The 14,052-nt window shown below is 42.8% G+C and overlaps 1 protein-coding gene across 8 annotated transcripts in view; it reads right to left on the reverse strand.

Annotated features, from left to right (window-relative positions):
* Positions 1 to 14,052, reverse strand: part of LOC144678947 (retinoic acid receptor beta) — a 573,064-nt gene that overhangs the window by 177,479 nt on the left and 381,533 nt on the right. For all 8 annotated transcript variants that reach the window (XM_078539063.1, XM_078539061.1, XM_078539065.1 and 5 more), the window contains exon 3: positions 11,562 to 11,703. In XM_078539063.1, coding sequence (XP_078395189.1) covers positions 11,562 to 11,703 — 142 coding nt within the window. The remainder of the gene's footprint in view (positions 1 to 11,561; positions 11,704 to 14,052) is intronic.

Consider the following 14,052-nt stretch of genomic DNA (forward strand, 5'->3'; position numbering starts at 1 on the left):
ATGTTCAGCACCATTTGTGACTCCTCAGATACTGAGGCAATCCATGTCCAAATACAGTAAGACCTGGACAATATCCAGGCTTGGGCTGAAAAGTAGCAAGTAACATTCATTCCACACAAGTGCCAGGCAATGACCATCTCCAACAAGACAGAATCTAACCATCTCCCCTTGACATTCATTGGCATTGCCATCACTGAATCCCCCACTATCAACAACCTGGGGGTTACCATTAACCAGAAACTGAACTGGACTAGCCATATCAATACTGTGGCTACAAGAGCAGGTCAGAGGCTAGGAATCCTATGACGAGTAACTCACCTCCTGACTCCCCAAAGCCTGTCCACCATCTACAAGGCACAAGTCAGGAGTGTGATGGAATACTCTCCACTTGCCTGGATGAGCGCAGCTCCAACAACACTCAAGAAGCTTGACATCATCCAAGGCAAAGCAGAGCACTTGATTGGCACCACATTCACAAACACCCACTCCCTCCATCATCAGTGCAGAGTGGCAGCAGTGTGTACCATTTACAAGATGCAGCACAGGAACTCACCAAGCCTCTTTAGACAGCAGCTTCCAAACCCACAACCACTACCATCTAGAAGGACAAGGGCAGCAGATAGATGGGAACACCACCTCCTGGAAGTTCCCTTCCAAGTCACTCACCATCCTGACTTGGAAATATATTGCCATTCCTCCATTGTTGCTGGGTCAAAATCCTGGAACTCCCTTCCTAACAGCACTGTGGGTGTACCGACACCACATAGACTGCAGTGGTTCAAGAAGACAGCTCACCACCACCTTCTCAAGGGCAATTAGGGATAGGTAATAAATACTAACCTAGCCAGTGGTACATGCATTCCATGAATGAATTAAAAAAAAGAATTGTCACGTCCCTCTCTCTTGAAGGACAAGGTGGGTGCATAACCAGAGGCAGCAGGAACTGACCATAGGGGGACAGGCACACTGTCCTCACTCCGATAGAGGGGATTGTTTCTGCCATTATGGAGATGTCTATTGCTAAGGCCATGGCCAGAGGAGGGGCAGAAACTATTGAAGATGGTAGCGTCTTCATACCGAATCCTATTTCTCACATACCACCTCCCCCTCATCCCACAACTTCTTCTGATTTACAAGCTGCAGAGGGCACAAGCATACAGCTCTCACTTCCCTCCTTTCTCTTCTACACCACAATCTTACCCTTGTGCCTCTCCTCTTTCAGATACCTAAGAAGTACAATCTGACAAGACAAGTAGAGGAACAACAAGAAGAGGGGGATGATAAAGACATAACACTGTCACTTAATTTCACACTCTCAGCCACTGGCTCAGATACTGACACTGCACCAAATTTAGAGGACAGAGGCAGGATAAGCAAATTGTGAGACACTGGGCACGAGTGGTTGACAGTCAAGTAGGGGATAGCACAGATGTTAACCCACTGGAGGGCAAGGTTGCACACGAGTCCTGCAGGACTCAGGTCGCACTTTGATCGGGCAGTGTACAGAAGGGGTCTGATGAGTGTACGTAACAAAATGCATGGTGCATTGGGAAGCCTGCCAGAAAGTATGCAGCCATCATCAAAGAGGAATCCCGCACCAATCTGCTACAGGGTTTTCTGCAGAGCTTGAAGAGCACCTTTTCCAGTGTGAAAGTGATGGTTAACTCCATAAGCACACCTGTCGACTTAACCAGGATGCAATTGCTAATGGCTGATATCTCAGCTTCCATTGCAGCAAAAACAGATTCCGCCAGGAGTCTGAGTGCTGCAATGGAAGCTGAGGCTGAGGTCATGCAAGGTCAGTTTGCTGTCATCATGGCTCTAGATAACAAAGTGAAAAGGTGCTTCAGGGTCTCATAGCAGTCCAGCAACCTGAGCTCCAACAGATCACCCGAATTGCTGAGGCACCGCCCTGTGGGGAGTGACAGTAGCATTAGGACCCTGAACCTCTTGTCCTCAGTCAGGATGACAGCATTTGTCCTCCCAACTTTGCCTCTTCAACAGGGCCCTTGCTGTTATCTGTCAGTCAGCCAGTCCATGCTACTGTTCATGCTGAGGTAGAACAGTCTGAAGCAAGGCCATCTCGGCCCAGAGCTGCCCAAAGTCTTCCTCCAAGGCCATCTTCAGTCTCCCCCAGTGAAATTCAGCAGCGTTATACCAGCCATGCTGCAATAATAGGGTAGCACTGCTTAGGAGCACTAAGTCAGGCAAAGGCAATGGAAGACAGGCATTGCACAAGGGTGAATACTTGATTTTGAGTGCAACATGAAATGTATTGATTAATAATTTCGGTCTGGAATGTTTATTTTGTGATGATTTTTATTTTTGTGTTGTTGGTTGCCTCACCTCTCCCTCTTCATCCTTCTCCTCTTCATACTCCTGCCCCTGAGTCGGTCACTCTATAGCTGGTGGCTGGGGCTATTCCCTCTTGACAGGGAGTTTGTATAGCATGCAGTAGATCATATTGAAGCTTGATGCCCGCTTTGCTAAGTCCTGCAAGGATCCTCCAGAGCAGTTCAGGCAGTGGAAGCAGCTCTTCAATTGTCTGCTCCATTACATTTCGTGTGGAAGATTGGCTTTTGATATATGCATGCATGGGTTGCACTGGAGTCATCAGCCACGTGTCAGTTGATAGCCCTTGTTGCCAAACAGCCAACCTTTGGTTTGCTTTGGAGGTTCAAATGCAGTTGGCACAGTGGACTGCCACAGAATGAAGGCATGATGACTGCTGTCAGGATACCAGGCACTGACCTCCACAATTCTCTTGTCACACACAAGCTAGCCCCGCTGAAGGAGTGGAATCCTTTTCATTTTCTATACAGGGCAGAGATGACATGTGGTGCTCGCAAAGCAATATATATAAGCAATGGCACCCTGCCCCATGGCAAAGCCACATGTTCACTCCACCTGTCTCCCTCTGGAAGGAGAGGACAACATGTAGTTAACTCTCAATAATAGAGCCTCAGTGATCCCCCCCTCCCCGCCCCTCATGCAGCAATGGATGGCAAACTGGGAGATTTTGCAAATATCTCCAGCTTTAGTCTGGAAGGATTCCAATACATAAAATCTCATTCCATGTTCACCTTCGCAGCTATTGGCAATGTGGTCCTTGCCCTCGTCTGAGCTTGCAGTTGTGGCTGCAGCAGGTGACGGATTCCTGTTAGGCTGTTCTAACTGAAACGTAGACATTGTACACTCTGCTCCTCGCTGAGGTTTAGGTAGGAAGATTGCTCCCTGGGTGGATATGGCCTCCTGCTGAAAGCCCTTCTCCAACTCCTCCTCCTTCTACCAACAGTTTGTCCTGCTCCACGTGCCCTCTGTTCATTCTCCAAGTCATTCTGTATTCCAAGTGTAATGCCCATTTGAGCACCCATTTCTGGGAATAACTGTTTTGTGCAAAAGCTTTGAAATCACAATGCAGTTTTCAGCACCTGCCACACTACGATAGACTTCTGCAACTTGGAACAATTATAGAAAGCACAAAATAGTTGTAGAATCGAAGCAACAGCCAGAAGAAATCAATCAGCAACTCAGTTGAGAGAGGTTGATAATTCCTTTAAATAGGACTAGAAGGGGTTGTTCCTGCTGCTGAATGCATGTTCAGTTATGTGAGGTTAAGGGGGAGAATAGGCTGGAGCATTAAGCATTGTGCACTGATGATCTGCATACTTGCAGTGGCCATTCACTAGAACTCCTGCTCTTGTGGGAATGCCTATCCACAGTGTGTAGCAGTTAATATTAGTTCAAGTAGCAGGACGCAGGAAAGTGTAGTGCTGAAGGGGATGGAAAGTGGCTAAAGGGAAGTGAGGAAGGATAGAGGGGAGAATCTGACAGTACTGCTTTCTAGGAGTAGGAATGGTGTTGAAATTGAATACACTGTAGAAGGATCTTAGGGTCTTTCTGGCTGGATCAAGCAAAATGGGCCTTCTGATCTGAAAATTATCTTTAATTTTGTAAAGATGGGTCCAGTCAATGCTGATTTTCAACGAGGAGCAAGTGGAACAAGTTCTCAAAACACTAATTGTTTGCAATTGTTTCTTCTGCATGAAAACACAGACAGGGTGCACAGCTTTAAAAACTAGCTACTGCCAACAACGACAACTTTCATTTATATAGCACTTTTAATATAGTAACACATACTTCACATCAGATGTATCATTGGGAGAAGACTTTAATCAATATTACTAAGCCTATCCAAGTATAGTATGTTTAAACTGGAGAAAGAAATGTGAATAAAATCAGATTATAACAATGAAGTGTCAAAGCCAAAATAGGTTATAAAGATGATTAAAATACATTACAGTAGCAGGTTCAATGCCATCAAAATTTACTTGTAAGCTAAATGGTCTACATGGACGGGAGGAGAAGTTTCTTCTCTTCCAGATTAGCAACAATTTATTTGCTGTTATACAGTTGAAGAAAGTAGATCATATTTTCCTTGCATTGCTGGCATGTCTAAATAACTCCATTAAAGCTGTCACATAACAGACCAAAACAGCTTAAGTGCATACGTGTTCTCCATTACATTACTGACTGAGAAAATATAATAGATTTAGCAGTTAAGAAAAAGTATATAATTCATTATACATTTCCACCAAACTTCTGCTAGGGATTCTATTTTCATCCAGCGCTTGTATTTAATGTGATGTATTTGGAACCATGGAACGGAATTTATAATAGTGGAAACCGTGGCTTTTAAGTCTATACATTATATTCCCTAGGGCACCAAAGGTTGAGCTCAGCATGAACACTGATGTCGGAAAAAAATAAGATTACCATTTCAGTCTTATCCTGACACAATGGAATTAAGAAATTATTCTCCACCCTCAGACTGAACTTTCAGCCTACATTTAACCTCAAGCATTGAAGATTTTTGTATATTATTAGCTTTTGAGAAAATTAATTAAGAAATGCTCTACAATTATACGCCTTTCTCTGATTAAATTTCACAATATTCAGTATTTCGGAAACTTACAGAAAATCAGTGTTACCTGAGCTGAAGCATGTTTGTGCTTTGAAAGACATGCTCAAGGGATTATGTAACTTTTTGTATTAGGTTTCAGTATAACGGCTTTATAAATGTTTAATGGACTTTTCATTACATTTGAAATAAAATATTAAGAGTACACACATAAAATATTTACAACATAGTAATAGCCAGCTTTTGAAGAAACAGGATGACAAAGTAAATAAAATGTTTGAAAAACAAACATACAAAATTACTTTTAAAATAAAATCAATACACTGGAAGCCTTTGCACCAACTTTGCAACTTGTCAAGCATCTGTGCTGCCCAAAGCACAACTTACATTGGCGCTGTATGTAATGCTGAAAAGATTAATAGTTTCAGAGTACGAACATTTTCACTTTCCTGTGGCGGTTTCAACATTTTTCCTTTCTTGCTCTTTTCCACCCTTTCTATAATGTTTTCTCTACCAATTAATTCTTATCTGGCTCTTTTTCTTTCAGACTGTTTCTCTGTCTCCTTGTTATAATTTCATAGACATTATGATCCAGTTAGGGACCATTGACATTTAAAAAGAAATCCAAATACCTCGTTTTGACCAATAGAACTATGCACAAAATTTCACTTTTTTTAACAAAACAAGCTTTATTGTACATTAAAGACTTAAACCAAAACAAGCACTATTAACTTAACAATACAATTTATAACTATGCATGTTATGCACTTGCCTGAGTGCAGTTCCAACAACACTCAAGAAGCTTGACACCATCAAGGACAAAGCAGCCGCTTGATTGGCACCACATCCACCGCCTTCAACATCCACTCCCTCCACCACCAATGCACAGTGGCAGCAGTGTGCATCATCTACAAGGTGCACTGCAGCAACGCACCAAGACTCCTTCAACAGCACCTTGCAAACCCGTGATCTTTACTATCTAGATGGACAAATGCAGCAGATGCATGGGAATACCTCCTCCTTCAAGTTGCCCTCCAAACTACACACCATCTTAACTTGGAAATATATTGCCGTTCTTTCACTGCCATCAGGTCAAAGTCCTGGAACTCCCTCCCTAACAGCACTAACCTACACCACATGGACAGCAGAGGTTTAAGGTGGCGCATTGCCACTTTCTCAAGGGCAATTAGGGATGGGCAATAAAATTGCTGGCCTAGCCAGCTATGACCACGCTCTGTTAAAAGAATAAAAAACCTCAGGTTGACTTTCTACTTCCCCCAAGAATTCTCTTCTAAGACACATCAATCTCAAAGTGATGTACTTCTTCAGGGATCACCATAACTATAGCTCAGTCCCCTGGAGACTTTTCCTGAGCTCCAGCTATTCTCAAAGGTAAAACTTTCATTTGGCATTAGATTCAAACTAGGCAACCTTCCAGTCTCTGTTCCCGCAAAAGATTCAAACTGAGATTAGGCCTCACCACCCCCCCACTCTCCCCCCCTTCCATGCAATGATAAAGTTAGTGTTTTACCCTGCTTCCGGTGCAGGTTTAACTGTCATTTAGTTTGCCTAACTTGTCTCAGCGAGCTGCAAACCACATGAGGTCCAAACTGCAACTAAAAACCTCTCCCAGCAAACGCCTAAATAAATTGAAACCAGAAAGCCTTCCTAAGATCCATCCATCTCCACGACTACATAGCCTGTCTGGGCCATCCTCAAACTGACTCCCCAAGCCAATTATTCCTTATTTACAATTTCTTCTTTGATCTGATGAAGTAAATGGGTTTTACTGAATATTTTAAAACTAATTTAGCTCTATCTCCCAGAACAAAAACATCCCTCTGAACTGCCATTCTTGAAAGGTTTGCAAACATAAGGCTCCAGCTCTTTAGCTAAGCAAGCCCACCTGCTGTTTTATGATCTTACCTTTCTAGCTGTTAACCTGTTACAGCAACATGGACCCAACCTTTTAAGTCTAGTAGACTCCAAGCTTGCTTTAATTGCATTTATCCTATTTTCTGTAATTAAATTTTAATTCCTAAAACTAAAAGCTATATTCTAGAACACATGAACCATGAGCTAGATATTCACAACACTGTGGCCTTACCTTTTACTTTTTATGCTTGCTGGCAGCAATATTAAGCATTACATTCAAATTCAAATTCCAATAACTATGGCAAACACTAATTTGGTAATATAGTTATGTCAAATAGAGTTTAGCAAATTCCATGTGAACAGATTAAGTTTCTATTTTGAATTTTGAAAACAGATATCAATTCTGAAAATGTGTGCTATAAAATTTAAATGCAATATTTCATTTGTATAAATGACACTTTTAAATATTCATATGTAAATGAAAAGAAACTGATACATTAATCGGTGCTGTAAACTAAACTGTCAGTTTGGCTCATTTTTAGCAATATTGTGGCATCTCACTGCAAAAAGAAAATGAGGTTTATGTCATTGTATTGGCTAAAAAAATATTGGGTTAGAATTTTTCCATGGGGACTCTCCTGATTATTTCCTATAACTTCAACCCAGATTGTTGCAAACTCCTGATAAATGTCTGTTTACACTGTTACTCTAGGGTTCATCAATCTACCATTGATGTTACAATGGCGGATTGAGAGAACCACCATGATTTCTAGATGATTGTACCAATGGTGGTTCCTTTCAAAATTCAATAAATAATGGTTTACCATTACCATTCTTCTTCTGCTCTGTCCACTTCAGTTGGTTTTTTAAAAGTATAATTTTTCTTAACTACTGAAAACTGATGACTTAATTGGGAGTAATGTCCTGAAAGGATTACTGAGCTGGACACTGTAAAGAAGTTGAACTGATAGCTATGGGTGATGATGAAGCACCATTTGGAATTGATTTATTGTTAACTCAATTCCCTTACTCTGTCAATCTCAGTGACTCTTTCATATTAGTTTGCACAATAAGGTCATCAGCACTCACTTTTTAACAAAGATAGACAGAAATGGGTGAAGCAAATATTAATGTTAATTGTAACATTGACATTATAGGAAGTCTGAGAGTGAGAAATATCTTTGGTTACTGCTACAAACGCTGCTCCCTCACTACCAACTTCAACCCTCTCCCCAGCCTCAAGCTGAACCAAACTGTTCACTAATAAGGTATCCTGTCCAATCTTGAACTGAGTTTCCATTGCATATTATTTCCTTTCACACAGGTTGCCCACTTCCATCTCAATACTATCACTAACCGTCAAACTATCTCGGTTAATTTGCTCTCATACATTCCTTCAACATCAGACCGAATTGCTCCAATAAAGGCAAAGTTCTATCAATGCTGGAAATCTGAAATTAAAATAGAAAGTGCTGGAAAAACTCAGCTTGTCTGGCGATATCTGTGGAGAGAGAAACAGAGTTAACATTTCGAGTCCAATATGGCTCAAAGAAGAAGTTCCAAAGAAGAGTCATATCGGACTTGAAACGTTAACTCTCTTTCTCTCTCCACAGATGCTGCCTGACCAGCTGAGTGTTTCCAGCACTTTCTGTTTTTATTTCTAATTACTCCAATTCTCTCCTGGAAGTTTTTCCAATCCTCCAACCTTTAAAGCATTTCAGCTCATCCAAAATTCTGCTGATATATCGTATTCTGCACCAAGTTCAGCTCAATCATCAGCTGCTCTCATCACTGATGTACTTAGTTTCAGTCTCCTAATGCCTCAAATTTAAAATTCTCACTCTTGTGTTTAACTTTCCCTGGCTATCACAGTAACCTGCCCCCAGCCATACAACTTCCCTTCCAGGCTGGAAATTTCCATTCCTTTGATTTGTGTTTCTTATGTGTTATCTCTCCCTGTTGCTATTAGCGATCATACCTTCAGCCAACTAGGTCCCACTCACTAGAATTCCCATTTCAAACCACTCTGCCTCATTGAAGGCCCTTTTAAAATCCACATATTTTATCGAACTTTTGATCAACCCTTCTAATCTTGGTGTCTATTTTCTCCAAGCCTCTGCGAAATGCCTGCTTAAATTTTCCTAAGTTAGAAGAACTATGGCCATAATTTTTTGCTCAGCGTGCAGGCATGCGCCCGACACGCTCGAGCGTAAAATGACGCGCGATATTTCTGTCGGAGAGCGTGCGCAGGAGTCGGCAGTGCGCCCACTGACAATTAAGACCCTTAATCAAATAGTTGAATGGAATTTTTCTCTGCCCGTTCAACCATCCAGTCACGCGAGGGGACATGTTATCATTATTTTAAAAATCTTAATTTTTATTGACAAAAATATTCAGCTCCCTGAGGCAGTCTGTGCCTCAGGGAGCTTTACTGAGTGCGTCTGCTTGCATGTGTGAACTTCAGTGCTCACCCTCCTCCCGCCCCCACCCCAGCAGTGCTGAGCGTTTCAGCACGTGTTTCGCGCTGGCTGCCCGTTAATTGGCCAGCACGAGACCGCAGTCGGGGCTCTTTCGCGGGCAGTGGACCATTTCTCGGCCGCTCCCGGGCCCGCCTGCTCCACCCGCCCAACGAGGGCAAAATTCTACCCTCTGCAAGTTCACATTATTGCTGTTACCTTACCTTTCACAATCTGGGTGTGATGTTCATTTCATTCCATTCCATTTAATTTCAAATCTCCCTCACCCAACAATCGCTTCTGATTTACAAACTGCAGATGGTGTACACATGCACCTCTTACTTCCTCCACTGCCCTCACCACAACACAACCATAGTGCCTTTCTCCTTTCAGATACCCTTGGAAGTGCAACCAAGCCAGGCAGTGGTGAAAGGACAAAAGGAAGACAGTTTGATGAAGAAACACCATCACTCACTCTCACACTCGCAGTCACCAGCTCAGAATATGACACTGCATGAATTTAGAGGATAGCTTAGAGGTGGGATCTGTACCGGGCATGAGTAGCCTTCAGGCAACTCAGGGCAGGGGCAAGGGTAGCATAAGTTCCAGTTGGCCGGATGGTGAGGTTGCAGACGAGTTCAAGTACAGAGGACTCCGATGAGGACTTCAGTGGGGCTGCTTACAGAAGAAAGAAATGGGTATGTGCCAAGAAATGACTGGTATACTGTCAGGCCTGTCAGAAAGTCTGCTGTCAATGTCAAGAAGCATGGAGGAGTCCCACTCTATGGTCAGCTCAAATGCAGATGGCACAGCGGACCGTTGCTGAATGAAGACATCATGACTGCTGCCAGAATACTGGGCTTGCCCTGTATGGTTTTTTGCATTTTGTTATACATAAGCTAGAATCTGGGGAGAGAAATCCCTCTCAGTTGCAGTATAGGGTAAAGTTCACATGTGGCACCCACAAAACAACGTGCGTGCAGCCAATGCCACCTTGCACCATGGGCAAGCCTGCAATCCTTGCGATGCTATGAGCTCACTTTGCCTGCTTCTTTGTAAGAAAGAATGAAATGTATTCAGCTCTCTTGAAATAGACAGCCTTAGTGACCTCCCTTCTGAAACAGCTGACCACAAACAAGGAGATGTTGTAAATATCGGCTGCTCCAGGATGGAAGGAGCCAGATGCCTAAATGTTCAGGGCCAGGCTCACCTTCATGCTCACTGGTAATGTGGTCCTTGCCCTGCTCTGAGGCTGCTGTTGTGACTGCAGTAGGTGGCAGTTTTCAGTGAGGGTATCTCAGTTAAGTGGGGATGTCTGACACATTGTTCCTTGCTGAGTTTCAGGTCAGAATTGCTGCTTGAACACCCTGGGTGGATATGGCCTCCTGCTGAGGTCCCTTCTCTAATTCCTCCTTCTCCTCCTCATTCTTCCAGCAGCTTGTCCTGCTTTGTGTCACCTCTGCTCATTCTCCCTGTCATGCTGTAGTCCAAGAGAAATATATATTGCTACGCTCTATCTGGGCTCAAGGGGTTTCTGCAGATTTCTTGAAATCAGGACAACATCCTCCAGCACTTGTCACTGTACTTCCTGTATACTGCAGTAACTTTAAACAACTCTTGAAACCACCTAACACTTCTACAATTGCTGCAACAGTCAATAGAAATCAATCAGCAACTAACATAAAAGTAGTTGATGATCCTTTTAAAAAGTGCTGGTGGCGGGGTGGGTGGGGGATGGCAGAGGTGGAGTGCTTCCTGCTGTTGAACATATGTTCAGCTATGTGCGCTTAAGGGAGGGTGTTAGCTGCAGCGTTGAGCTCCAAAGCACAGTGCTGGCGACAAAGCAGCGTGGCACAATCGCTCACGTTTCTGCATACTCCCGATGGATGCTTCCTGCATGCTTCATCAAAATGGCGTCCATGATAACTCCAACAGAAGCCTATGTGTTTGTGTGTCTGTGTGTGTGTGTGTATATGTGTGTGTGGTGTGCGCACGCGTGTCTATATGCACCTTGGGCTCCAGTTTGGAGATAAAACAACACTCCTAGTGCCAAAAATCTAGGCGGTAAGGAGCCGAATTTGGTGACCAAAGTAGCTATTGCACTATGAACCACTACAGCAATGAAGGTATTCTGAAAATGAGTCGGAATAAGTCAGCGAGTCTATTTTCTAGCCTTACGATTCTGCTTCTTTTTTCCAGAATTCTCTGATATCATTGTGGTTAATGCATGCTTTTCATCACATGATGATTTTTGGGGTAAACTGGGCTTTCTATAAAATGGAAAAAGATAGACTGAAATGTGTACTTACACTCTTTAGACATGCCCACTTCAAAGCACTTCTGCAATCGGCAGTACTGGCAGCGATTTCTAGTAACCTTGTTGATGACACAGTTTTTTTCTCTGTGACAAGTATAAACCATATTTTTCTGGATGCTTCTGCGGAAGAAACCCTGAAAGAAACAAAACAGAAATGTAAGAGCTTCCCCAGTACACTGTAGCAGATGCTTTTTCAATGCAGAATACATTATCTGTAATGAATAGAGGCCATATATTAAGACATTACTGATCCAACTGAAAAATAATCCTCTTTCTTCTGAATTAATCTAAATGGGAGTATCCTGGCATACTGCTTGCTGCAGTGGAGGAGAGGAGGAAGTAGTTAATCTTCAGAATCTGGCTTTCCAGTACCGGCATTAAAGTTCTGATGAAAAGTCACAGACCTGAAACGTTAACTCTGTTTTTCTCTCCACAGATGCTGCCAGACCTGCTGAGTATTTCCAGGGAGTATAGGCCTAGCCTACCCACTCTCTCTTCATAGGACAAACCTCTCATCTCTAGAAACCGCCTGGTAAACCTCGGATGCACTGCATCCAAGGCTAGTATATCCTTCCTTAAGGAACAAGACTAAAACTGTACATAGTACTCCAAGTTCTGTATACAATTGTAGTAAGACTTTTTCACTTTTATACTCCAATCCATTTGTTTTAAAGGCTTCTTAATTGCTTGTTGTATCTGCATGTTAACTTTTTGTGATTCAAGTACAAGGACACCCAAGTTCTTCTCAATGCCAACATTTCCCAATCTCTCACTATTTCAAAAATATTCTGCTTTGCTATTTTTCCTTCCAAGTGGATAACTTTAATCTTTTGCAGATGAAATTCCATCCACCATGTTTTCATCCACTGACTTAATTTGCCTAAATCCTTTTGCAGCCTTTTTTGTGTCCTCCTCAGCACTTACTTTGTCACCTAACTTTGTATCATCGGCAAACTTCGATACTTTGCACTCACTCCCCTCATCTAAGTTATTGATATAGATTGTAAATAGCGTATGCCCAAGATCCTTGTGATACTACACTGGTTACAAGTTGTATATCTGAAAATGTCCTGTTGGTTCCTGCTCTCTGTTTTTGGTCTGTTAACAAATCGTCAAGCCATGTTAATTAATAGTGAATGCATGTTAGCATTTGTGAAATAATGCTCCTGTGTGGTACAGTTAGTTGAATCATTGGGGGAAAAATTGGTTAGTGCCCAATTATGGATGCAGGATGGGCAACACTACTGCCACGTCCGCCCAAAGAAATCGATTCAAGGTTTGCCCAAAATTGGTCCTCAGGTTTCAGAAACCAGTGAGCCGTTGGGGCAATCATTAGCCTGGTCCAGTGCTGAATTACCCGGCTTTCAGACCATGCCAGCGGTCCACAGGTCAGTGCCAGTGGGGGTGGGGTGAAGAATGAAAGGGAGGGATGCAAGTGCTGGCTGGCAATGGCTGCAGTAGCCCTTTGATAACCAGGAGGAGCATCTCTGATTCTCCTGGCTCCACATTAAGAGACATTCATTTATCTCATCTTTGACGGTTTCCAGTCCCTTTAAGGACCAATAGTTAGGATGCTGTAGACTCGAGAGAACTAGCTGGAGTTTACATGGCACAATATGGCATTGGACATATTTTAGGCTTCCGGACACAGTCTTGCAAAATCGGATCTTTATTCCCGTGTTTGGTGCCAGGGAAAGGGGCAAAAACAAGGTTCAATTTTGTCCCCACTGTCTTTTCACCTCACAAATCAAGTTCAAATTCTGTCTGACATGCTGAACTAGAGGCCTCGGCCAACACAGAAAACTGAGCTACAGCTTCATCACACACCTAGCAGTGCCAAACATTGCCAGTGGGTACACATGAAAATGACAGATACCACAATTTCGTAATCACTTTCTTCCATAAGAACAAAGCATCAAGCAACACTACATAAAGTTTCATCTTTAATTCTAAAAGGAAAAGAAAATGGCACCGGTACTCTATTATTACTATGACAAATGGCAGGTTTTATGTGGAACAGGGATCAATTTGGAATGCATATTGTCACTGTTATTTGGCCAGCACCTTGTGAGGCACATTGGGATACAGAACTGTCTTGGACAGGAATGCACAATGGACAGTATCACATTAATCACCAGTTATTCGCATCGCCTGGTATTCATTCCAATTAAAGTCAAAGGCCTGAATATTGGGCGGGGCAAATGACGAGCAGCTGATGCGTTACTGCCCATTCTGCACTTCTTGCGCTCCTGCCCAAGACAACTGAGAACATAAGAACATAAGAAATAGGAGCAGGAGTAGACCACACGGTTCATCGTGCCTGTTCTGCCATTTAATACGGTCATGGCTGATCTTGGGCTTCAACTCCATTTTCCAGCCTGCTCCCAATATCCCTTAATTCCCTAAGAGACCAAAAGTCTATCTGTCCCAGCCTTAAATGTATTCAACAATAGAGCATCCACAGCGCTCTGCAGTAGAGAATT

Source organism: Cetorhinus maximus, chromosome 3 (genome assembly GCF_964194155.1).
Source record: "Cetorhinus maximus chromosome 3, sCetMax3.hap1.1, whole genome shotgun sequence".
NCBI lineage: Eukaryota > Metazoa > Chordata > Chondrichthyes > Lamniformes > Cetorhinidae > Cetorhinus > Cetorhinus maximus.